The 27,275-nt window shown below is 45.8% G+C and overlaps 1 protein-coding gene across 2 annotated transcripts in view; it reads right to left on the bottom strand.

Annotated features, from left to right (window-relative positions):
* The window catches only part of LOC122811194 (protein quaking-A-like), a 466,526-nt gene that overhangs the window by 413,907 nt on the left and 25,344 nt on the right, over positions 1–27,275 (bottom strand). For both annotated transcript variants that reach the window (XM_044082883.1, XM_044082875.1), the window contains exon 2: positions 10,607–10,749. In XM_044082883.1, coding sequence (XP_043938818.1) covers positions 10,607–10,749 — 143 coding nt within the window. The remainder of the gene's footprint in view (positions 1–10,606; positions 10,750–27,275) is intronic.

Genomic DNA, 27,275 nt, shown 5'->3' with positions numbered 1-27,275 from the left:
ATGGCGTCGGTTTAATATGTGAGTCAGTAGGCCTGAATACACCCTCAGAAGCCGGTGCCTGCACAGCAGCTCTGGATGCATCAAAGGACAAGCCACGCTGCTTTGCAAGGGACGGCTTGCACCTGTCACCCCTGGGCTTCTGGATATTGGCAAAGGCTCTTGCCACCCTCATAGTGCCTTTTTTAGGCAAGGCTCAAATTCTAAACCTACCACCCTAGAACACCAAAAAGGAAAAAAACTAAGGGTAATGCTGCTCAATGCCAGAAGTCTCAATCTCAAGATGCACGCACTCGAGGCCCTTCTCAATATGGAGAACATCGATGTCCGTGCTGTGACAGAAACCTGGTTCAAGGCTCCTGAGAGCACCCCAGCACTAACAGGTTTCACCTCATATCATGCGTTCCGGCCCAAAATCCGGACAACACCAAGAAAGGAGGGGTGTCCATATTCATAAAGGACACCCACACCTCAAGGTTGGTGGCAACGCACGATGCATCGGAGACCATCCAGGTGCAATTAACCATAGGCAAGACTGCTCTGCAATTTGTAGCATGTTACAGGCCACCCTCTCAAACTCAGGAACCTCACATGGCCTTCCTGAAAACATTGGAGGGGATAAATGTATCTCCAAACACCATCATACTAGGTGACTTCAACTACCCTAATATAGACTGGGAACACTACTCAAGCCCGAACACTCTAGCCCAAAGATTCCTGGAGTTCATAAACTCAAATGCCATGGAACAACTAGTCACCATCCCCACAAGAGGTGAAAACATACTTGATCTCATCATCACGAACATGGGATCAAAATGTTAAACACCGGAAGTATACCCCTCACTGGTGAGATCAGATCATAAACTAATCTCGCTGGAGGTACTCATCCCGCCCCCACCTGAAACAAAAAAGACCACAGTGAAAAACTTCTCAAAAGCAGATTTCACACTTCTAAAAACTAGTGTGGTCTCCTTTAAGGCCCCTGAGCCAGTGGTAAACATTACTCAAACCGCTGAATCACTTACAAATGCCTTCTACCAGCACCTACAGGACTGCATGGATCAGGCAATCCCAAACAAAACTAAGACTCTCTGTACCAAAGGCAAGCGTCCAGTCTGGTGGACCCCAGCCATAAACAAGCTCTACAACAAAAGGAGGAAGCTACTACAAGATAGAGCAAAATCCTTGAAAGGTAAGACACCTTTGATCATTATAAGTAAAAAACTAAGAGCTCTCATAAAATCATCCAAGGCAAATTTTGAGAGAAAAATCGCCAAGGACTAAGACAATCATAAGGCCTTCTTTAGCTATGTTAGAAACCTAGGAGGAAACTCCCAGATATGCTCAGAATTAGTTCAAAATGTGAAAATTACTGAACCTACACACATTGCTAACATACTGGCTGACAGGTTCAGTGCAAACTTCTTCCCCCCCCCTCCCCCCCAAAAGGAGAGATATCTATTCCAGAGGATTGTAGTCCCCCAAACATCTCCAACGCCCAGGTGAGAACTGCCCTCACTAAGGCAAAAACACAGCATCCATGGGACTGGATGGTGTCCCCGGCTGTGTGCTTCTTGAACACAACGAGGAATTAAACCCACAGTTAGGACAGCTGTTTAATGTTAGCCACACCTCAGGATACGCATCAAGGAGTGGCACAGCGACTGTGGTCCCACTTCATAAGGCGGTGCCTCCACAGACCCTGGAAATTACCGCCCCATTAGCTTGACAAGCCTTATCTGCAAAGCCATGGAGAGGATCATAATGGAACTCATAAATAAAGACATAACTTGCAGACTTTGGATCCAACCCAGTTTGGCTTTGTCAAAGGCAGATCCTGCCTCTTAAACTTGGTTGACTTTTCGAGACAGTCACCAAGGCCATTGATGAGGGAAAGGCAGTCCATACAGCCTACCTCGACCTGGCAAAGGCCTTCGACACAATACCCCACTCAGGTATCATCGAAAAACTCATCAGCTTGAATGTAAACCCATACATCACAAGATGGGTTGCAAACTGGCTAAGCGACAGAACCCACAGGGTCAGAGTTGCTGGAGCCATGTCAGACTCAAAGCCTGTCACAAGTGGTGTCCCACAGGGCTCAGTCCTGGGTCCACTCTTGTTCGGCATCTACTTTTCTGAAGTACAAGCAAACACAGGAGGGTTATGGCTGAGAAAGTTTGCAGATGACTGCAAACTGGGCGCCATAGTCGAAAAAGTACAGTTTTGTACCTACCATAAATGTAGATGTTCGAGGATCCCATTGCTGCAGTCCTAACTATTGGGTATAGTCCGCATCCAGTCGGCCCGAATACCAGAGTATAAGGCTGACGTCGGTCAGGGCGCATTAGACTGACGTCAGTACGTCAGGGTACTAATGCGCATGACCGACGTCATATCCTCAGTCTTTTCTTGCCCCAGATGTCAGAAGACCCTAAAAAGACAAGGCCCAAAATACCTGCACCAAAAATATGTACAATATATACAAGAATATATACAAAAAATATAAGCATGTAACCTCACCTACACAACCACCCCTAAAGACAGAGGGAAGGAGGGAGGGTAAATTGGACTGCAGCAATGGGATCCTCGAACATCTACATTTATGGTAGGTACAAAACTGTACTATGTTCTTCGTTCCCCATTGCTGCAGTCCTAACTATTGGGTAGAATCCCAAAGCAGAGGTAAGGGAGGCTGGCAATTCATAAAGAAGCAGGAGCTGACAACATGCCTTGCAAAACAGCTGTGGCAAAACCAGCCCTAGACTTAGAGTAGATAGGAAGGTGATAATGCTTAGAGAAAGTATGCACTGAACTCCAAGTAGCTGCTTCCAAAATATCCTTAGTTGCCACCTGCCTTAGAAATGCTGTTGAAGTGGCAGTAGCCCTAGTGGAATGAGGCCTAATCCCAGCTGGAATCTCCTTGCCATGATGGGAATAACAAAATGCAATGCAAAAGCCAATCCACCTAGAAATAGTTTGTTTTGACACAGGCTTGCCCTGTGAACTCAAAGCAAAAGAAACAAACAACTGCTGAGACTGCCTAAAATCCTTAGTCCTGCTTAAATAATAACGCAATTGCCTGTGTACATCTAAAGTGTGCAAAATCTTTTCCCCTTTATTTTGGGGGTCTGCATAAAAAGTAGGCAAATGAATAGTTTGGTTTAAAGCCACACTAGAAACCACCTTAGGCATAAAGGAAGGATTAGTGCGTAATGATACCCTATCCTTATGGAAAATCAAAATGGCTCTACTGCCATAAGGGCCTGCAACTCAGACACCCTTCTTGCAGAAGTAATAGCCAACAGAAAAGCAGTCTTCCATGACAAGTATTTCAATTCAGCAGTAGCCGCAGGCTCAAAAGGTTGTAGAGTAAGTTTTTCCAACACAAAATTGAGATCCCAAGCAGGAGTAGGAGCTCTACGTGGGGGTCTTATATTCTTTGCCCCTCTAAGAAACTGCTTGAACAAAGGATGCGAAAACAATGGTGGGTCACAATCATAGTGAGCTGAAATTGCAGCAGCATGAATCTTAATGGAAGAGAAGGACAAACCTTTGTCCAATAACTCAGTAAGGTATTGAAGAGCCACACTCAAATTTGGCTCAGAAACCTGCAAATTCTTTGCTGTACTCCAAAATAAAAACCTCTTCCATTTTTCTGCGTACACTTTCCTTGTACTAGGTCTTCTAGCTTCCATAATCACATTTAAAACTTGTTGAGGAAGTTGAGACCTGCTGTGTTTCAACACAGAAGATGCCAGGCTGTTAGATGAAGAGAGTGAAGCTTGACATTGAGCAGATGACCATCCTTCTGAGATAACAGATGAGGAATCAGAGGTAAAGGCCATGGAGGCTTCCTTACCAGACTCCGTAGTAGTGGGTACCAGTGTTGCGAGGCCAATCTGGAGCTATCAAAATCATCCTTGGCCTGTCTTGTCTGACCTTTAATAGTACCTTTGGAAGAAGAGGCAGAGGAGGAAAGGCATACACATGAAGGTTTTTCCAACTGAAAGACAGAGCATCCACTTTCCAAGCTGTGTGATGAAACCCCTTTGTGCAATACTGTGGCAGCTGGTGGTTTAGTGGAGAAGCGAACAGATCTATGTCTGGAGTTCCCCATGACACTGTCAATTTTGAAATACATGAAGATCCAGTTTCCACTCGTGGGGATCCATGATTTGTCTGCTTAACACATCTGCTAAGGAGTTCTGTGCTCCCGGCAGAAACCTCGCCTGAAGAGTTAGTTGCAAGCTTAGCGCAGTCTCCCATAAAATCATTGCTTGCCTGCATAGAGGATAAGAATGTGTTCCCCTTGCTTGTTGATGTACCACATGACAGTTGTGTTGTCTGTTAGAATCAACACCTGCCCTGGAAGAAGTAACTCCTTGAAAGCCATTAATGCAAACTGGACTGCTAACATCTCCTTCATGTTGATATGTAGATGCTGTAGTCTGGCAGGCCACTTGTCTTGTATCCACTTTCCATTTAGATGAGCTCCCAAGCAATGTCCGAGGCATCTGTCGTTAAAATCTGACTCGCCTCTGGCGGGTCACAGAGAGTCCCTTGTTTAGGTGACATTCCTGAGCCCACCACAAAAATTCTTTTTGAAGGCAAGGTATTATTTGAATGACAGTGTCCAAATCCTGGCAGTGCTGTGTCCATACATTTTGAGATACCATTGTAGCTTCCTCATATGCAGTTTGGCATTGGGAAGCACCAGAATACAAGATGCCATGAACCCTAATGCTTGAAGGACTGTCCTTGCAGTCAGCACGGACTGATGAGATAGTTGATGGAAGTAAAGTGATAGACTCTTTTGTTTGTCCGGGGTTAAAAAGGCCATCTGGGCTGCTGTATTCAGTCTCACACCCAGAAAGCACATGTCTTGAGAGGGTACTAGACTGGACTTTATTTCGTTCACAGAATACCCTAGGCATCTTAGCACTGCTATGACATGTTCCAGATGCTGTAGAAGGTCTTCCTTTTCTCGAGCCAGAATCAGGCAGTCGTCCAAGTAAGGATAGATTTGAATTCCTTGAAGCCTGAAGTAAGCTATCACTGGAGCCAGAACCTTTGTGAATACTCTGGGCGCAGTAGATAAGCCAAAGGGCAATGCAGAGAACTGATGAGAATTTCCAGCTCGAAACCGCAGATACTTCCTGCAACTTAGCCTTATAGGCACATGAAGGTAAGCTTCCTTGAGATCTAAAGTTACCATCCAGTGATCTTTGCCCAGCAGAGGTAAAAGCTGTTGTAACGTCAACATCTTGAACTTGGGAATGTCCAGAAAAGTGTTGAGGAGAGATAAATCCAAAATTGGTCTCCACGTGTTCCCCTTCTTTGGTACTAGGAACAGGCGAGAATAAAATCCTAGGCCCCTTTCTGATACAGGGACTGGCTGAATGGCCCCTATCTGGAGTAACTGAGAAACTTGCTTGTGAGCCTCTTTTCTTTGTGGAGGAGGAACGTCTGGCATGCCTTTGAAAGGGGCATTGTATGGAAATAAAATCTGTAACCGTGGTGAATGATATCCAACACCCATTTGTCTTGAGTAATTAAATCCCAATTTTCTTTGAAAAGAGACAGTCTTCCTCCCAAAGGAGCTGCCAGACGGAATCTACTGGCAGCTGAAAAGACAGGTCATTGGGTCTGTTTACTGAAAGGACTGACCCCTGCCCTCACCAGAAGTCTGCGCAGGTGAAGTCCCTGTTCTACGCCTAAGGAACCTTGAGCCCTGCCCCTACCACGTCTAGACCTACCCCTAGACTGGGAATCATAAGCAGGATATGTCCACCCCTTAGCAGGCCAATTTCTACTAAACTTGGTGGCTGCACCTGCAAAAATCTTTAACAGTTTGCATAGACTTAGCTTTGTCCTCCATTTTCTTTAAAACTGCTTCCACAGGCGATCCAAACAACACATCAGACTGTAAAGGAGCATCCAAAATCCTTGTCTTAACATGCTCAGCTAAATTCTGATCCTTCAACCAGGCATGCCTGCGAAGAACAGAACTAGTAGCAGCCACCCTCGAGGAGGCCTGTACAGCATCAAAACCACATTGCAAAGAATGCTTACCCACTTGTTCAGACACATGAACCAAATCCAGCAACTCTTTACACTCAATACCTTCCGCCAAAGCATCCACCTTAGATTTCAATTGTGAAAGGAGATAATTCTGATATTTTAGCATGTGAAACTGACAATTCAATGCTCTCATGGCTAGAGTGGAAGAAGTATACACTTTCTTTCCCCACCTATCCAAAGCCCTTGCCTCTATCAGTGGGAACAGGATTTTTAACCACAGAAGCTTTAACACCTTTAGGCCCTTGAGAAATAGTTTCTGGGTCGCCCTAGGACTCAAACAAATACTTATGAGCTTGGGCACCCTATAATACCTATCAGGCTTAACAGGAGCAGGAGGCAAAGAGTCAGGGAAGCCTCTGCAAAAACATCTTCCACCACATTCAACACAGGAGGAATAGCTAAGGGCCTATGCTGGGGACAAACAAGAATTCCCTAAGCCTTTTCCTGGAATCAGAGTAATCCTGGCCTTCCCATTTAAAGTGCTCCCTCATGGAATGCAGAGTCTCTGAAAATGAGAAATCCTCAGGAGGAGAAGCTGTAGGAGTGGAATCATCCACATCAGAATCAGAATAAGTAGGATACTCCTGCAAGTCTTCCGCAGAAGACTCTCAAGCCTCTGAACACTGTTCAAAACTATCAAACTCGGTTCCACCCTAGGCCTCTTATCAGGCGGGGGCATAGAACCTCTAATCATAGTAATCAAATCTTCTGCCATTTTAAGCATATGTTTCTTAGATACAGAACCCGAAATGCTAGGAGAAGCCCCCACTGAAGCTGAACTAGGCCTACCTCTCAAAGAAGTTTTGGCAACAGAAGGAGAGGCTCTAACTACCTTGGGAAGAGAGGGAAGAACAGTCACCTGAGAAGCCCCCTCAGCCTGGCCTACCTCCTGAGAAGGCACATCCTGTAACAGTAAAGTTTCTGCCTGGGACTCCATGGAAACTCCTGGCAAGACCTCTGGCTCCACTGAGCCTTCTAAAGAACCGACGTCCGGGACTGCCGGTTCATCAACCCTAGGCTTCGCTGTTTTGTCCTTGCGCTTCTTGGACGAAGCGGGCGTCGGAGCATCCGACGGCATTTTATAATTGCAACGCTTCCCAAACACTAACCTGGCACAGTCTAACCTCCTCTTAATAGTGCGTTTGTTAAACCTAGCACAAGAGCGGCAACCAACAACGTCGTGCTCAGGCCCTAAACAAGGTATACACAAGGTATGGTAATCCCTATGAGGTATCAGTTTCCCACAAGAAATACAGTTATTCACTTTTTCTGACATCCGGTAAAATACTGAGGCAAGAAAAAACCAAAATGTTCCCCAACGGGGTACTTAGCCAACTCTGTTTCGGTCTGAAACTCCGGTTTCGGAAATATTTCAGAACGCCAACCTGCACTCGCAAAACTGCTTCTGCATCGGACCATGCGGCAAAAAAGACTGAGGATATGACGTCGGTCATGCGCATTAGTACCCTGACGTACTGACGTCAGTCTAATGCGCCCTGACCGACGTCAGCCTTATACTCTGGTATTCGGGCCGACTGGATGCGGACTATACCCAATAGTTAGGACTGCAGCAATGGGGAACGAAGAACATCACATCTGACACAGATATCCTCCAGAAGGGCCTCACAGAAACGGATAACTGGTGCCAGAGCCATGGCCTGAAGTTAAACGCCAAAAAATGCATAGTCATACCCTTCGGGAAAAACAAGGTTACCCCTAGCTACCATATAGATGGCAATCCACTGAGCACAGAAAAAGTCATCAGGGATCTGGGGACCCAAGTTGACAGTAGCCTTTTGTTTGACACTCATGTTGCTAAAGTAGTTAGGAAAACCTTCTATATCGCCCACCTGAGCATGAAGGGATTCACATCTAGATCAAGGGAGGTCATCGTCCCCCTGTACTCATCACTCATTAGACCTATGATTGAGTACAATGCCCCGGTCGGAATGTATCTGACCAGACACCTGATGCAGCTTGAAAGGCCCCAAAAGTTCCTCACCAAAAGGATAAAGGGTCTCAAAAATATGTCTTATGCTGCCCGACTGAAGGAACTCCAGCTCTATTCAGTCTCATACCGCTTGTTCAGAGGTGACCTGTGCCTGACATATAAGGCCATGTCAAACCCAGATTTGATGAATATGCTTCACCTCAAAAAATCTAGATCCCTCAGAACCACAAGGGCGGGAGACTTAAACCTTGACACGGTTATAAATAGAACGTGCTGGATGGACAGATTCATCACCCAGAGACTCCCTATGCTGTGGAACAAAATCCCGGTACATGTGAGGCAGAGCACCTCGCTGGCCTTGTTCAAGAGGAATCTTGACCAATGGATGGGAGATCGCAGATATACCCCAGGGATTACTTCAGTGTCACTGCTTGACAGAGGCACAGAAAAATGATAGGCATAGTTTTTATTCAAACTAAAGGGGTGGCGAAAGCCACATAACTATGGGCTAGGCTTATAAATGCCCTTGGGCAGATAGCCTAGTATGAACCTATAAAGGTACAGACATCCGCAGGTTCCACAGTTGAAGCATCTCACGGCATACTGGACTCTGAATGGGTCTCAGCAGAGGCCTGCGAATCTGAAGTAGCGGGTATCAGGGGCTGCGAAAGCGCCAGAGTACCAGCGAACTGGCGACTAGCTTAGGAGAAGCGTAGTCGGCAGCTTTGGACCTAGGCAGCCTGTCTCTGTCTTTATCTTTGCAGTTTTTCGGAATGTCGATAGTCGAATGGCTTACTGAAGACATATCTGGATAATTGAACAGAGTACCAAAATATTTAGAAGTGTAAATATACAGATGATGAATAGTTCGTTGTTTAAATAAGGCACAAAACAGACAGCGAGGTACGTCGTGGTCAGGGCCTAGGCAAGGAATACAGTACAAATGAAAATCTTTATGAGGTATTTGCTTTCCACAAAAAATACAATTATTGACTTTTACTGACAATGGTTTAGAGCAAGAAAAAGTTTCCCCAATGAGGTACTTGGCTTTAGTTCGGAAACTCCAAAACGGAAATTTCAGGAGTCAGCCGACCTGCACTTGCGAACTGCTTCTGCTTCAGGCACCGCACGGCAAGAAAGACTGATGTAATGGTGTCGGCTGCATGCTTTATACCCCTGACTACCTGAAGTCATGGAAGATGAGACAGCAACCGACGCAGGACCCAAGACTTAAGGTTGTGATTTGTCTTCTCCAACTTTATATAGAGGTAGATGCACCCCATTGCTTGGGCCTGTAGGAACCTTGCGGCTGGGATTTGCCTCCAGGGCGTCTAGATCTGCCCCTTTGAGGTCCGACACAGGAAAGGACCAATTCTTTGTAGGCCAGTTTCTACTAAACCTAGGTGGCTGTACTTTTAAAAAATCTTTTGACAGTTTGCATAGATTTAGCTTTGTCCTCCATTTTTTTTTTTTTTTTTTTTTTTTTTTAACACCTCCTCTGCCTTAACACCAAAGTATCATTCTGTAAAGGTGCATCTAATAATTTAACTCTGACATGATCAGGCAGATTGTTCCTTTAACCAAGCATGCCTCCTAATTACAGAACCCGTAACTGCGGCCCTGCAGGAGGCCTCCAAAGAATCAAAACCACATTGCAAAGTATGCTTTCCAACCCAAATGTAATAACTGCAACAGTGAAACACTAACATCGAAAATTTCAGGAGACAGCCGACTGGCACTTGTGAACTGCTTCTGCTTCAGGCACTGCATGGCAAGACAGACTGATGTAATGGCGTCGACTGCATGCTTTAGACCTCTGACTACCTGACATCATGGAAGATGAGATGGCAACCAACGCAGGACCCAAGACTTTGATAATCAGGCCGACTGAGGGCTACTGCAAGCAGATAACCCAAATGTGATGACTGCAACAGTGAAACACGAACATCTAAGACAGTTGTTAAAGTCAATCATTTTCTGTTTGTATTGAGACATCATTCTGGGTGACGGTAGAATGCTGTTTAACATACCTGCCTGGGACACATACTCAGCAAGTTCAATCATCTCTTGCTTCATATAGTCCAGGGAGGTACATAAAGTCATTCACTCCAACATGGACTAAGACTGAGTCATAGCAGTACCTGTTGAGAGACTAGAGTGCATTGGTGATCTGCCCAAACTAACAGCGACTTTCTCCTTATCCAGCCTGGTGAGGGGCACATCTGTGTCTCTCACAATGGAGTCTCCTATGACTAAGTAGTTTACTTTATGTTTAGGACTCAGTGGAGACACAGGTGTGTGGGTGTGATGGACAGTGGAGTTTGCATGCGTTTATATCTCGGAGAGCTCTTTTGTTTGGGTATGCTTTTGTTGAGGGCCTCTGCATATGTGGGAGTGTGTTGTGTAGGTGTGGGTGGTGTTTGAGGTGTGATGTTCGTTTGCCAACCTTCTCGGTATATGTATGATGCACTCCAGCTATGGAAAATCATATTCGGTAATTAGTGAGAAAACAAAATTTTTTTTTTTTTAATTTTGATTTGTGTTTAAGTGAATTATTCTACTCAGTATACTTACATCTGGATATTCCTTTACAGGCACATACAGTTTCTCTTGTACATGTATAACTGGTCCCACAGGCTCAGGCAGATCTAAAGGATTACTCTCAATGAGACCCGATACAGTCTCATTATACATATCCTTCCGCACTCTGTTGATTTCTGTGGAGTACAGTAAAAACATTCTTTAGTACACTTACACAAGTGAATCAATGTTACAAACTATTTAGAACACAACTGTGACCACGAAGTTGAATACTCAAATTGTACGTTTACTGTAACAGCAACTATGTACTGGTGGTATCATGGTCATCAATGATGCAACAAATGTTTGCAAGTATTTGGTGTGCTAGACAAAAAAAAAAAAAAAAAAAAAAAAAAAAAAAAGTTTCTCAGGCTACCCAATCCCCACTTCAGATGTTTCACCAAAGTCAAAGAACCCCACTTTCAGATACTGAAAGCAAAGAAATGGCAAAAGCCAATGAGCAAACATATTCATCATGCAAACCACCACCACTTCCTCAGAAGAGGCAAAAGAATCTTCCAGGTGCAGTAATAACTTTTGGGATTTCCTCCCCTGGAAACCACAGGTAAGCCTGAATACCAGAGACTTTATACTCTTGATACCCAATTAAGTGTCTCTGCTGGGCTTGGAGGAAGGGATAAAGGGTCATCTGGCACCATTTCCTTTGGCCGAGACCAGAGTCCCAATTCATTCCTGCTGTGGAGCAGGATCTGCCCTGCGGGTTCTCCTGGGAAAGACAAGAAACAAGGGGAAACTAGTGGGGGATTGGAACAAGGGACCTAAAAAAGGAAGGTAGGATACCAGCCCCCTACCCAAACAGGATGAGCATGCAGAGATGGGATGCAGGGAACCAACAGTGAAGACACTGAATATCTGCATTTACGGTAAGATACACAACTACTGCATCCATTGTGTCTCACTGCTGCAGTAATGACAGGAAGGGGGGTGTTGGACAGAAGACTGTCTAGGGGAGATGAGACCCTTCATAACTGCACAGCCTCTAGAAAGTGCAGTTAAATTGCAAAAGCTTGGAGGGACATACCGAGGACCAGGTAGCTGCTTCAAGGACGGTGAATAGGCACTCACCTCAGGAAGTAGATTGTGTGCCAGTGTTATCGGGTTCTTGCTTCCCATGGTGTTTGTAACAGAAGACAATGCAGTGTTTGCTTGAATGAGGCCATCGCCCAGGTACGGGAAAATGTGAACTGTATTTTACATATGTTAACTGGGAAAGTCCGACTGGACACAGTCTCACACACACAAACATGCAAGAAGGAAGTGTTGATGTTTCACAAAGCATGTAAGAAAGATGCAACAGTGCCAACTACAAACTAATCAGAGGTCAACCAATTATGAACACAGATCTTTATCTAGAAAAAAAAAAAAAAAAAAAAAAAAAAAAAAAAAAAAAAAACATACATGCAAATCATCACGAGTAAAACATAGAAACATGTGCTTTATAAATCATGAGTAAAACACAGTTTACCGATACATTTCCCTAGAGATGTTAATACTAAAACAATTTACAGAGAGACCAGGAGAGTCTATTCAGGAAGGCACAAAAAGTACAGTTTTGTACCTACCATAAATGTAGATGTTCGAGGATCCACATTGCTGCAGTCCTAACTATTGGGTAGTCCGCTGTCCAGTCGGCCCGAATACCAAAGTATATGGCTGACGTCGGTCAGGGCGCATTAGACTGACGTCAGTACATCAGGGTACTAATGCGCATGACCGACGTCATATCCTCAGTCTTTTCTTGCCCCAGATGTCAGAAGACCCTGAAAAGATAAGGCCAAAAACCAAAAAACTCCCAAAATACCTGCACCAAAAAATATATGTACAAAATATACACAATTAGCAGAATATAACCTCACCTACACAACCACCCCTAAACACAGAGGGGAAGGAGGGAGGGTAAATTGGACTGCAGCAATGTGGATCCTCGAACATCTACATTTATGGTAGGTACAAAACTGTACTATGTTCTTCATTCCACATTGCTGCAGTCCTAACTATTGGGTAGAATCCCAAAGCAGAGGTAAGGGAGGCTGGCAAATCATAAGGAAGCAGGAACTGACAACATGCCTTGCAAAATAGCTGTGGCAAAACCAGCCCTAGACTTAGAGTAGAGAGGAAGGTGATAATGCTTAGTGAAAGTATGCACTGAACTCCAAGTAGCTGCCTCCAAAATATCCTTAGTTGCCACCCCCCTTAGAAATGCTGTAGAAGTGGCAGTAGCCCTAGTGGAATGAGGCCTAATCCCAGCTGGAATCTCCTTGCCATGATGGGAATAACAAAATGTAATGCAACACCCAATCCACCTAGAAATAGTTTGCTTCGACACAGGCTTGCCCTTTGAACTCAAAGCAAAAGAAACAAACAACTGCTGAGACTGCCTAAAATCCTTAGTCCTGCTCAAATAATAACGCAATAGCCTGTGTACATCTAAAGTGTGCAAAATCTCTTCCATGACAAGTATTTCAATTCAGCAGTAGCCGCAGGCTCAAAAGGTTGTAGAGTAAGTTTCTCCAACACAAAATTGAGATCCCAAGCAGGAGTAGGAGCTCTACGTGGGGGTCTTATATTCTTTGCCCCTCTAAGAAATTGTTTGAACAAAGGATGCGAAAACAATGGTGGGTCACAATCATAGTGAGCTGAAATTGCTGCAGCATGAATCTTAATGGAAGAGAAAGACAAACCTTTGTCTAGTAACTCAGTAAGATATTGAAGAGCCACACTCAAATTTGGCTCAGAAATCTCCAAATTGTTTGCTGCACTCCAAAATAAAAATCTCTTCCATTTTTCTGCGTACACTTTCCTTGTACTAGGTCTTCTGGCTTCCATAATCACATTTAAAACTTGTTGAGGAAGCTGAGACCTGCTGTCTTTCTAAACAGAATATGCCAGGCTGTTAGATGAAGAGATTGAAGCTTGACATTGAGCAGGTGACCGTCCCTCTGAGACAACAGGTGTGGAATCAAGGGTAAAGGCCATGGAGGCTTCCTTACCAGACTCCTCAGTAATGGGTACCAGTGCTGCCGAGGCCAATCTGGAGCTATTAAAATCATCCTTGACTTGTCTTGTCTGACCTTTAGAAGCACCTTTGGAAGAAGAGGCAGAGGTGGAAAAGCATACACATGAAGATTTTTCCAACTGAAAGAAAGAGCATCCACTTTCCAAGCTGTGTGATGAAATCCCTTCGTGCAAAACTTTGGCAGCTGGTGGTTTAGTGGAGAAGCGAACAGATCTATGTCTGGAGTTCCCCATGACACTGTCAATTTTTGAAATACATGAAGATCCAGTTTCCACTCGTGGGGATCCATGATTTGTCTGCTTAATACATCTGCTAAGGAGTTCTGTGCTCGGCAGAAACCTTGCCTGAAGAGTTAGTTGCAGACTGAGCGCAGTCTCCCATAAAATCATTGCTTGTCTGCACAATGGGTAAGAATGAGTTCCCCCTTGTTTGTTGATGTACCACATGACAGTTGTGTTGTCTGTTAGAATCAACACCTGCCCTGGAAGAAGTAACTCCTTGAAAGCAATTAATGCAAACTGAACTGCTAACATCTCTTTCATGTTGATATGTAGATGCTGTAGTCTGGCAGGCCACTTGTCTTGTATCCACTTTCCATTTAGATGAGCTCCCAAGCAATATCTGAGGCATCTGTCGTTAGAATCTGACTTGCCTCTGGCCGGGTCACAGAGAGTCCCTTGTTTAGGTGACATTCCTGAGCCCACCACAAAAATTCCTTTTGAATGCAAGGTATTATTTGAATGACAGTGTCCAAATCCTGGCAGTGCTGTGTCCACAGATTTTGAGATACCATTGTAGCTTCCTCATATGCAGTTTGGCATTGGGAAGCACCAGAATACAAGATGCCATGAACCCTAAGGCTTGAAGGACTGTCCTTGCAGTCAGCCCGGACTGAAGAGATAGATGATGGAAGTAACTGGAAAGATTCTTTTGTTTGTCCGGGGTTAAAAAGGCCATCTGGGCTGCTGTATTCAGTCTCACACCCAGAAAGCACATGTCTTGAGAGGGTACTAGACTGGACTTTATTTCGTTCACAGAATACCCTAGGCATCTTAGCACTGCTAAGACATATTCCAGATGCTGTAGAAGATCTTCCTTTTCTTGAGCCAGAATCAGGCAGTCGTCCAAGTAAGGATAGATTTGGATTCCTTTTAGCCTGAAGTAAGCTATCACTGGAGCCAGAACCTTTGTGAATACTCTGGGCGCAGTAGATAAGCCAAAGGGCAATGCAGAGAACTGATAATGAGAATTTCCAGCTCGAAAACGCAGATACTTCCTGCAACGTAGTCTTATTGGCACATGAAGGTAAGCTTCCTTGAGATCTAAAGTTACCATCCAGTGATCTTTGCCCAGCAGAGGTAAAAGCTGTTGTAACGTCAACATTTTGAACTTGGGAATGTCCAGGTAAGTGTTGAGAATAGATAAATCCAGAATTGGTCTCCACGTGTTCCCCTTCTTTGGTACTAGGAACAGGCGAGAATAAAATCCTAGGCCCCTTTCCGGCACAGGAACTGACTGAATGGCCCCTATTTGGAGCAACAGAGAAATTTGTTTGTGAGCCTCTGTTCTTTGAAGAGGAGGAATGTCTGGCATGCCTTTGAAAGGAGGCAAGGTATGGAAATAAAACCTGTAACCGTGGTGAATAATATCCAGAACCCATCTGTCTTGGGTAATTAAATCCCAATTTTCTTTGAAAAGAGACAGCCTTCCTCCCAAAGGTGCTGCCAGGCGAGAACGTACTGGCAGCTGAAAAGGCAGGTCATTGGGTCTGCTTACGAAAGGACTGAACCCTGCCCTCACCCGAAGTCTGGGCAGGGGAACTCCCTGTCCTAGGCCTAAAAGAACCCGGAGCTCTGCCCCTACCACGTCTAGACCTACCCCTAGACTGGGAATCATAAGCAGGATAAGACCATCCCTTAGTAGGCCAATTTCTACTAAACTTCGGAGGCTGCACCTGCAAAAAATCTTTAACAGTTTGCATAGACTTAGCCTTGTCCTCCATTTTCTTCAACACAGCTTCCACAGGCGAACCAAACACATCAGACTGTAAAGGAGCATCCAAAATCCTTGTCTTAACATGCTCAGCTAAATTCTGATCTCTCAGCCATGCGTGTCTACGAAGAACAGAACCAGTGGCAGCCACCCTGGAGGAGGCCTGCACAGCATCAAAACCACACTGTAAGGAATGTTTACCCACCTGTTCAGACACATGAACCAAATCCTGCAACTCTTTACACTCAATACCTTCAGCCAGAGCATCCACCTTAGATTTCAACTGTGAAAGAAGATAATTCTGATATTTTAACATGTGAAACTGACAATTCAACGCCCTCATGGCTAAAGTGGAAGAAGTATACACTTTCTTTCCCCATCTATCCAAAGCCCTTGCCTCTATCAGGAGGGACAGGATTTTTAACAACTGAGACCTTCACACCTTTAGGCCCCTGAGAGACAGTTTCCGGGTCTGCCCTAGGACTCGGAAAAAGATACTTATGAGCTTCAGGCACCCTATAATACCTATCCGGTTTAACTGGGGCAGGAGGCAAAGAATCAGGATTCAGGGAAGCCTCTGCAAACACATCTTCCACCACATTTAAAACAGGAGGTATAGCTAAAGGCCTATGCTGGGGTAAAAACAAGAATTCCCTAAGCCTTTTCCTGGAATCAGAGAAATCTTGACCTTCCCATTTAAAATGCTCCCTCATGGAATGCAGAGTCTCTGAAAATGAAAAATCCTCAGGAGGAGAAGCAGAAGGAGTAGAATCATCCACATCAGAATCAGAATAAGGAGGAACTCCTGCAAGTCTTCAGCCAAGACTCAAGCCTCGAGCATTGCTCAAAACTCTCAAACTCAGGTTCCACCCTAGGCCTCTTATCAGGAGGGGCATAGAACCCTAATCATAGTAATCAAATCCTCTGCCATTTTAAGCATATGTTTCTTAGGCAAAGATCCTGAAGCAGTAGGAGAAACCCCACAGAAGCTAAACTTGGCCTGCCCCTCAAAGAAGCCTTGGAAACTGAAGGGAGGCTCTAACCACCTTAGGAAGAGAGGGAAGAACAGCCACCTGAGAAGCCCCTCAGCCTGGCCTACTTCCTGAGAGGAAACATCCTGTAACAGTAAAGTCTCTCCTGAGACTCCAAAGAAACACCTGGCAAAACCTCCGGCTCCACTGAGCCTTCCAAAGAACCGGCGTCTGGGACTGTCGGTTCCTCCACCCTAGGCTTTGCTGCTTTATCTTTGCTTTTTAGCGAAGCAAGGCCGGAGCATCCGGCGGCATTTTATAATTACAACGCTTCCCAAACACTAACCTGGCACAGTCTAACCTTCTCTTAATAGTGCGTTTGTTAAATCTAGCACAAGAGCGGCATCCAACAACGTCGTGCTCAGGCCCTAAACAAGGTATACACAAAGTATGGTAATCCCTATGAGGTATCTGTTTCCCACAAGAAATACAGTTATTCACTTTTTCTGACATCCGGTTAAATACTGAGGCAAGAAAAAAACAAAATATTCTAACGGGTACTTAGCCAACTTTGATTCGGTCTGAAACTCTGACTTCAGAAACTTTCAGAACGCCAACCTGCACTCGCAAAATTGCTTCTGCATCGGACCATGCGGCAAAAAAGACAGAGGATATGACGTCGGTCATGCGCATTAGTACCCTGACGTACTGACGTCAGTCTAATGCGCCCTGACCGACGTCAGCCATATACTTTGGTATTCGGGCCGACTGGACAGCGGACTACCCAATAGTTAGGACTGCAGCAATGTGGAATGAAGAACATCTGGTAGTAAGCACCCACTGCCCTGAAGCAAAGGTAGCTTCTGTGCTCCTTTACTACAGAAATGTGGAAATAGGCATCCCTCGTGTTTACAGCAACAACTACCCTACTGAGGCAGTACTTTCTGAAGATAAGCATGCTGAATTTTTTTAACAAAGAAACTTGTTCAACTTTGACAGGTCCAAAATGGATATTCAGAATCCTTCCCTTCTTTGAAGAAATAACCTGGAGTAAAGGAATCAGTTCTATGGCCCATTGACAAAAAAGATCTTGAAGGACCTAGGTATTTGGGAAGATCCAGCTTTAAACAACTGGTTGATGAGAAAAATCTCAATGATAGTTATATAGCACTGGAGATTCTATAAAACAACTTTTACAGTCTAGAAAATTAGAAATGATTAACTTGTTTGTTAGTTATATTAGACAAAAACTTAAGCATGGAACAATATGGAAACCATGCAAGTAAACAAGCATAAATAAAATGGAAAAGTACAGCTGAAATATATAAATGGCAGCCATGGATGTGAACATTTAAGGTATTATGAAAGTTTGAAACATTTGAATTTGTACAATGTCGTTTGGGGTTATCAAAATATTGTAGAGAATTAAAAATCCCACAAAAGATTCTACAGAAACAAAAAGTGCACCAATTGGCTCTCAAAGTAGTCAATGCATAGAAAAGACTACCAAAATTACATTAAATCAAGTACTAGATTAGATATTTTTAAAGGATAGTCTGGACACTTATTATGGGAACAAGTGTTTCGGTGTACTGCAGAGTTAGGACATTACTGCCTGAGCTTTGAAATATTTATATGTATGTAAAAATAAGAAAGCAAAATAAACATATACATTTGATAAAATTGGCCATTTAGTTTGCAATAGCCAGGACTGGTGTTATACTGAAAGTCAGACGGAGTAGTTTCGAAAGAGAGAGAGCGAGCAACATAAAAAGTGGGAGGATTAATGAGAGAAGAGAAGGCTGTAGGGAATAGGCATAGGCTGAGACAAGTAGAAATGAAATTTAACAAATGGAAAATTAGTTGGCATCATTCAAGGTACAGTGAAAAGATGCAAAGCAGAATTACAAAGTCCAGAAGGTTTAGGATTTTTCGCTTGAAGTGTTTGCATCTAGACCTTTTTTTATACTGCAGACTTCAAAGTTTTCCCCCAGGTATAAAGCCAATGTTGGAGATGTAATGGGGGAAGAAATTAGTAACCGGGAACATGTCTTATGGAAGTAAATAGAGCCAGCAGACTTCCCGTATTGGAAGAGCAAACAACTCTGACAAAGTAAAGGATTACTCTGAGGTGGGAGACAGGATCTGAATTGCCTAAACATAGCCTTGAGGTTAATTCTATTGACTGCCAAAGAGGAATTACAAGAAAAGGAAATTCAAATACAGATTTGTTTACATTTTAAGTATTCACTACTGTAAGAGAGGAGATAAACTGAAAGAGATCTTTAAAAAAGGGAAGGAACCAATTACATGGGAATAAATGGAATCTGTGAGAAAAATAAATTTAAATGAAAGTTTCAGGAGGAGGGGAAGACTTAAGGGAAGCAGGAACGGAGTACTTTCTGTAATCAGGGACTAAATGGAGAGTTGCTGTAAAGAAAGAAAATGTGCAACAGATAAAACATGCAATGGAAAATGTTAATAGGTTTAATTTTTTTCCATTATGTGGTGTCACGCAAATGCCTTGTCCTACCACACTGCAGCGTACACAAGTGTCAGAAGACGATGTACACAACACCTAGTAAAACATTACAGCCTGAAGTAGGGAATGTAGCTAACCAGCAGTAGTGAAGAATGAATCAGAGGAAAAAAAAAGGGTACAATCCAAAAGTATGAAGTTAAGAGGTATGAACAAATGCACAGTGCAATCAGGATTCTAAACTGACTATACAAACAAAATAGAATTGCCCAGTTTTGGGGCCCTTTTCAGCACTCTTAAGAGGAGAGAGTAACAAGTAAGAATTTACTATTACACCAAAACAGGAAAAGCCAAAAACTCTTCCCAAACACAATCCAGTATGCATCATCTTTAAAACATGTTACAACCCACCAACCCCTCTCACACCTCAACCACCATTCACTGTTTTAGAATAATTAGAAGTTATGTACTCACCATAACGTTCCATCTGAGTAGGTGTATTCATTTGTCTGCAACCTGTGGGTTATGGATCCGATATCGGATCCGAACCGGCATGGTTTTCCAGCTATGGATCCAAGCTCTCAGCTCCTCCCCTCACCCATAATGCCCTGCTCTACCCTCATGACCTCAGATCGAGTTTGCCAAAGCAACAATACCCTAAAAAGGGTAACAAGGAATATGCAGGAAACTGAAAGGCCAGGGGGATAGGAGGGCGGGATGGTTGCAGACAAATGAATACACCTACTCAGATGGAACGTTATGGTGAGTACATAACTTCTAAATCTGAAGTAGGATATTCATTTGTCTGCAACCTGTGGGACAGAGTCCCCAGCTACCTGAATCTTGGGCGGCCATCATGGAAGGATATTCCGAGCACCGCTGAGCCAAAGGATGCTCTACCCCTAGATGCAAGATCCAACTTATAGTGAGAAATAAATGTATGAGATGAAGCCCGTGGCTGCTGCACAAATATCATCTAGAGGAATCCTAGCCTTGAAGGCTGCCGAGGTAGATACTGACCGGGTTGAATGGGCATGAACACCCCGGTCGGGCCTTCCTGACGCTTGATAAGCCAATAAAATGCACTGTGAAATCCAGCGGGACAGAGAAACTTTAGAAATTGGCTTGCCCAAATTGAATTTTGCAAAGGAAATAAACAGCTGGTCGGATTGCCTATGACCAGCTGTCCTGTTGAGATAAAATCTAAGTTGCCTGTGAACATCTAGTGAGTGTAGCTTATATTCACCTTTGTTTTCAAACTTAGGGAAGAAAACAGGGAGGTTAATGGATTGATTGATGTTTGCTTCAGAAGCGATTTTAGGAAGGAAGGACGGGTTGGTTCTGAGGGAGACACGGTCCGGATGAAATACCAAGTAAGGAGGTTTAGCTGATAAAGCTTGAAGTTCAGAAACTCTCTTGGCTGATGTAATGGCTACCAAAAAGGCTGTCTTGTAGGACAAGAATTTGAGATCCACCGTAGCCTCTGGCTCGAAAGGGGAGCGGTCAAGGCCTGTAGAACCAAAGAAAGGTCCCAAGGAGGAACTGCTTGCTTTATAGGGGCCTGAGAAGGAAAGTACCTTTAAGAAATGTTTTGCACAATTTGGCTGACATAAGAGGATTAGACTCTTGACCAATGTGATAGTGAGAAATTGCCGCCAGTTGAACTTTGACTGTGGAACTGCTGGCACCATCATTAAAGAGAGAGGTTAGAAAATCACGCAGTGCAGGGAGAGGAACCGTGCAGGGATCTAGGCCTTGCCGCTCCGCCCCCACAGAGAAAGCGTTTCCATTTGCTTGTAAACCTTTCTAGTGGATGGTTTATGAGCCGCCACCAAAATAGCCTTTACCGGTGAAGAAATACCCGGAGTCCTTATCAAGAGTGGAACTGGAGCAGCCAAGCGGTCAGCTTCAGGTTGTCCAGGTTCGGCGGAGGAATGCAGGATGGATGGGATATCAGATCCGGAATGGGATCTAGAATCCAAGGAGGATTCACCGAGTGAGACCTTAGAAAGGGGAACCAGATCTGTCGAGGCCAGAATGGAGCAATGAGAATCATTCTGCAACCCACCCGAGAGGCTTTCTGAAGAACTTGCAGCATCAGAGGCAAGGGTGGATAGGCATACAGAAGACCGGCCGGCCAAGCATGCACCAGGCGTCTCTTGGGGTACCTCCGGGAGGAGGTATTAGAGCGAAAAACTGTCGCACTTGGTGTTTGAGGGAGAAGCAAAGAGATCGCATGAAGGGTTCCCCACCGTGCGAATATGCGTTCGCTACTTGACAATTGAGAGACCACTCGTAAGGGGTCAGAATGGTGCGACTGAGCTTGTCCGCTAGGATGTTGGACCGACCGGATTGTGCGTTGCTATGGGAAAGCGTTTGGTGGAGATTGCCCATTCCCAAACTCCCATCCCCTCTCGAAAAAGGGGGTATGACCTTGTTCCCCTTGCTTGTTGATGTACCAGACAACAGACATATTGTCCGATTGAATCGCAATTGTTCCCAAGGGAAGAAAGTCCTGAAGTGCTAGCAACGCTAAGAGCACTGCTCTCATCTCTAGAACATTGATATGCAGTAAGGTCTCTGAATCGTTCCACGTGCCTTGGACTGTCCGGCCAAAGTGCCCCCACCCGAGGCGGAGGCGTCCGTGGTCACCGTGGCGAGAGGGAGAAGCACAAAATGGGCGACCCTCGTGGAGATCCGGGAGTGGAGCCACCACAAGAGGGACCGCTTGCAAGCCTTGCTGATCGCTATGGGATGATGCATGGGGAGAGCAAGGTATGACCACTGTACTAAGAGCGTCCACTGTAGAATGCGCATATTGAGCCTGGCAAGAGGAAGAAGTGCTATAGCGAAGCCATGGACCCTAGAGCCCTCAGGACCAACTCCGCTGGAACAGAACTTGAATGGAGAATGGCCCGCACCTGGAGCTGCAGATTTAGAACTCTGTCCGCAGTGAGGAAGGCTCGTAAACTCCTTGTGTCTAGTCTGGCCCCTATGAAATCTAAGAGCTGTGTGGGCCAGGTTGGACTTGTTTGTATTTATTGTGATGCCCAGAAATGGAGCAAGATGGAGAAAGGAGTCTCGCCAAGAGAAGTAGATGCCTTGTTGGGGCGGTAAGGAGCCAGTCATCCAGGTAGGGAAAGACCTGCACCCCTGAAGCCTCAGGTGGGCCGCTACCACTGCTAGTACTTTGGTAAACACCCTGGGGCTGTGGTGAGACCAAAGGGAAGGACCCGAACTGGTAGTGACTGGCTCCCAGCCGAAGCGGAGAAACCTCCTGGAGCGCCTGTCCATCAGGATGTGGTAGTACGTCCTTGAGATCTATCGAGCACATCCAGTGATCTTCTCCCAGAAGGGGAGAATAGATTGCAGAGTGACCATTCGAATTTTTCTTTGGGGACTGCCAGATTCAAGAGAGAGAGGTCTAGGATTGGTCTTAGTTCCCCGTCTTTTTGGCACTAAAAGAATCTGGAGTAGAACCCTGATCCGATCTGGTCTGGGGAACGGGCTGGATGGCTCTTTTCTTTAGCAGATGGCCAATTTCTGCCAAAGCGGCCTCCCTTTGACCGGGTGGTGCGTCTGGGAGGGACTTCATCTTTGGAAGGTGAAGGAAAGGAATGCGATATCCCTGGATATGATTTGGAGAACCCAGCGGTCCGATGTTATGGACTCCCATGCCGCTAGGTGCCCGGAACGTCCCCGACTGCCTCCAGAGTAGAGCAGTCGGGCAACCTCAGGGTTGCTGCGCGGCCGTTCAGAGAAAGGTTCCCTGGACCCGAAGTTTCTGGGAGCCCCTCTGCCTCTAGGGCGGCGTCCTCCCTGTCCTCCTCTGCCACGGAAGGACTGGTTGTCCGGAGCAGGCTGGGACTGCTGCGACTTCCGGAACCACATCTTCTTCTGACCCTTTTGGTTCCTAGAATAGGGCCTCTGGGGTGCAGAGAAGCGGATTCCGACGGCAGACAGCGTCTTCCGTCCTTCTCGCTCTGGGTCAACGTCGCGAACGGTCTTGCCAAACAGAGCAGAACCATCAAAGGGGCGTTCAAAGCGCCTTGAAGGGCTCAGAAAAATCGCAGTTACGGTGCCAGCCCTGACGTCTAGTCACCAGTCCTGTCCCGCAGCTCTAGCGGCGCCTCCGTAGCATGGGAGAGTAGCCGCATAGAAGTATTTGTGACTGACCTAAGAGTGGCCATTTTGGTGGAGTGCAGAACTCTGTCCTCCTCGAAATGGACTCAGGGGATGCAGCATAGTCTTTAATAAGGTCTGGGTGCATCTGAATAACATGTGCCAAATAGTTCAGCGCCCTTACCGAGAAGGTCGCCGAACTGAACATCCGCTTCCCCAAGCGGTCCATCATCCGAGACTCCCTGCTCGGTGGGTGGACTGAGGACTCTCCTGAGCCAGTTCCCTCTTTGTGGCCGCCGCCATCAACATGGCATCTACAGGAGGCCCCTTACTCCAATGGGTCCTGTCGGGCGGACTAAGGATCCTATCAGGTCTTTTGGGAATTGGCTCCACGGTGTCCGGTTCCTTCCACGCCCTGGTGGTAATAAGGTCCACCAGGGGTCGGCAGGGGACACCCAAGAGGTAGACGGGCCCGTTTGAATGCCTCCAAGAACACGGACTCGTCCGAGGAAGACTTGGGGCAGACCACCCCCTAATACGGAGCATTTCCATGATGTCTCCGAAGGAGACATCCTCGGGGTGACCGTGGGGAGCCTTCCCTTCCTCCAAGTCCGTGTCTTCAGTGAGAGACTGGGAGTCAATGTGCCTCCTTTTGCACGTATGCTTGCGAGGGCCTCCTCTGGGGGCTGTCAGAGGAGTCCTCGCAAGCAGCAATTTGCTCCATGGGAGCAACTTGGGGCACAGAGCGGGCTGTCCCAGGGGCCGGATGGTGGAAGCCTGGCCCAGTGCAGAGGAGCGGGCGGAGCGAAGCAAGTGCCGGGGGTCCGGAGACCCTCAACAGTGCCCTCTCCACTACATCAAAAGCCGAAGGGGAGCCGACCTCGACCAAAGGATCCGACAATCGGCTCCCCCTCGGATCGAGGAGTGGGTCGGTGCCGGCGCGGCACTCGGATCCGAAGGACAGTGCGCTCCGACACAGACGGCGCCGAAGGAGCACTGATCCCCGGATCCGGCTCGGATCCAGGCTCCGAGATCAGGTCCGGCACTCGAGGGCAGGGTCGGATCCGGTACCAAGTACTATCGGCTCCGACCTCCCCGGCTCGAAGCTGCTCGGCTCCAGTTGCTCGAACCCGGATAGCGGGTCGGAGAAGGAGCAATAGGCTTAAAAGGGTGTTGAGCTCCCCGGAGGGGAGGCAAGAGCACTCCCATCTGCATCTGGGCCTGGATGAACCTTCTCATCATCCGGTCCAGATCAGCATCCGAGCTATGGGTAGATCTCGGCGAGGCTACCGAGGTAGGCCTGGAATGCCTCCTCGATAGCCTCGACGGAGATCGGGTCTCCTCCTCCTCAGGACCCGGTGAGAAGCACACAGGGGACCGGAGCCGAGAAGGAGGAGACCGAACCGAACGGAGCCGGGAGAAGCCCGCTTGGCTGGCGGGGCGAAACAGAGGTCTCGGCCCGCCGCTTGGTGCTTCTCCCTCCGGTCCTTTAGATGCATCCCTCTCCTCTCCAGAAGCGGGAGTTTGAGTCCCAGGAGCAGGAGGGGTGCCACAGGGGGAACAACTGCAGCAGGAGTCCCGAAGGAGCGGAGGTCGGAGCCGAGTCCGGCGGTAAAGACCCGCCAAGACCAGCTTGGACCTCCGCTCCCTCAGTGCCCTGGGGTTGAACCCTGCACAAATGGAACAACCAGATGTGAGGTGTTCAACCCCAAGACACTTAACACACAGAGTGTGGCCATCAGCCGGTGAGAGCTTATGGCCACACTCGGAGCATTTTGAAAATATAGACTTAGGCTGTTCAGCCATAATCTATAAAACCTAAAGTTACAGAAAAGTAACTTAAACAACAAAAGAAAGCACACAGGCCTACACACACACTCTACGTACAGCGAGGGGAGGGAATAAAAATTATTACTGTAACTTAAAATAAACTTAAAACAGTCTAAATTAACGGGAAACCTACTACTTTCACACAAAATTTGTTAAAGAAACAAAAAATTCTCTGTTTTTGAACAAGAAAATAGTCTACTTAGCTGAGAGCTATGTATCCACATCCAGTTACCAGCGCGGCAAACAAGATCTGAGGTCATGAGGGTAGAGCAGGGCATTATGGGTGAGGGGAGGAGCTGAGAGCTTGGATCCATAGCTGGAAAACCATGCCGGTTCGGATCCGATATCGGATCCATAACCCACAGGTTGCAGACAAATGAATATCCTACTTCAGATCTATAGTTAGGTAAAAAGGAATTCCAAGGACTTTGTAATATCACTAGTTTAGGTAATTTATGGTACAAAAAACAAAAGAATTTCCTGACTGACCATACTAAGACTATACCCACGAGTAATGGCTCATTGCTCTGTTAAACTGCTGAAGAGCTCCTTTACTCCTAGTATGGACTGCATCTCTTCTTCTCAGAGATGCTAATCTAATACTTCATTATAATGTATTGGTTTTACTGCTATATGTAGCAAGTTAAAATATTTTGTTCTACTAGTACTGACGGGCAAATGGTCCTTCCAGATTAATGCTGTACCTCCAAAACAAATGTACATAAAACAAATGAACTCTTCCAGGCCCATTTGGTCAGGGCAGTAAGAGTGTGAGCAAGTATGCGATCAAAGATGAACCACTCATCTAACAAGTCGGCCACTCATCCAGATCTAAACAACCAGCACAACACAGGAAGCAGGCCTAATAGCCCAGGAAAGATGCTGCACAAATTTTTACCACCTCCAGATCTCAGTTAATCCACAGTATAAAAGCAAAACAAACAATTTAAAGCAGCCAAACATGCAGCACCTACCCACAGCACCTAATAAAAAGTCTTCCATGTTCAGACAGTAATAAGACAAAGGGAAAGCTTCTAGTCTGCAGCCAAAAACACAATACAGTCCCCACCACCAGATTATGCGACCAGCTGGGACACACTGGAGGATAGGGCAGAAAACCTTGTCAGAGCATTTATAGATGTAGCAACACATCTGGGTTATTCCACCAAGGGCATTGTCCTATTAGTAATTAACCACGACTACAGCAATGGATTTGTTATGTTGCTTCCTACACAGAGCCTTACCAATCTCTGGGTTGGTGGGAGTCCAAGGAAAAGACTGTGCACTAGAAATAAGACTGCCATCCAGGGATGGGCCAGCAGTCCCTGTATCCTGAGAAGCAAGGAGAAGAGGGCAGTCAATATCTAACCCAAGTCTAAATTCAATGGGCCTGAGACAGACTGATGGTACATCTCCCAACACGAGGTAGAGAAGAGGCAGTCTACTTCCAGTGCCAAAAAGTAGACTCTGGGGGTGAAATTATTAGGCAAAAGCCCCAAAGGGACCAAGGATAACCCTGAGACACTGACCCTCAAAAAGCCAACATGTGAATGATGCAGAGGTGAACAAGACCAAGGACTTTGATGCTGAAGGAAAAAAGCTCAGACTGTCAAGGTCACCCCTGGATGGAAATGGGGATCAAATACAATCCAAAGACTAGGGATCCGTAGCGGAATCTGAAACTTTAACCAAAAGATGATGCCCTGAAACCCCCAATCTTAGTGTGGGAAGACACTAGCGACCAACATTGCAACATCTGAAGCAGGGGTACGAAAGTCTAGATGACAGTCTTTAAGCTGTATGCCTTCTACAGTTAAACTGTACACTCCTCTGAAAAATATTGCTCATCCAAACAAAAAGCATTCCGAGTGCTTATTGTAGGGTGGAATTTTTGTACTATAGAAGCACTTGTGAAGACTGCAAATTTTTTTTTTGCCATTATAAAACGAAATGTAGACAGTGTAGAAAGGCTCCTGAACAGCAGCAACAACATTTCGACAATACAACTGTTGCTAGAAACATCTAACAAGCAGACCACCATGACATGCAGATAAGCTCTCGAGAGATACAGATAAAAAGTGCACGAGTGAGAAAAAACCCTGCACTGAATAAGGTGGTTGAGTGGGGGCACAAAGAAAAACAGGATTCACCAAACACAAAACACAAAAGCACAGAAATGAAGACTGTATCCAGAGGTCATCTTTGGCCCAATTTGACTTCATTTAGCTGAAA

The sequence above is a fragment of the Protopterus annectens genome, chromosome 1.part1 (genome assembly GCF_019279795.1).
Source record: "Protopterus annectens isolate FY-2018-M chromosome 1.part1, PAN1.0, whole genome shotgun sequence".
Taxonomy (NCBI): domain Eukaryota; kingdom Metazoa; phylum Chordata; order Ceratodontiformes; family Protopteridae; genus Protopterus; species Protopterus annectens.
The sequence above is the reverse complement of the archived record's forward strand: the minus strand, read 5'-3'. Positions and strand labels throughout refer to the sequence as shown.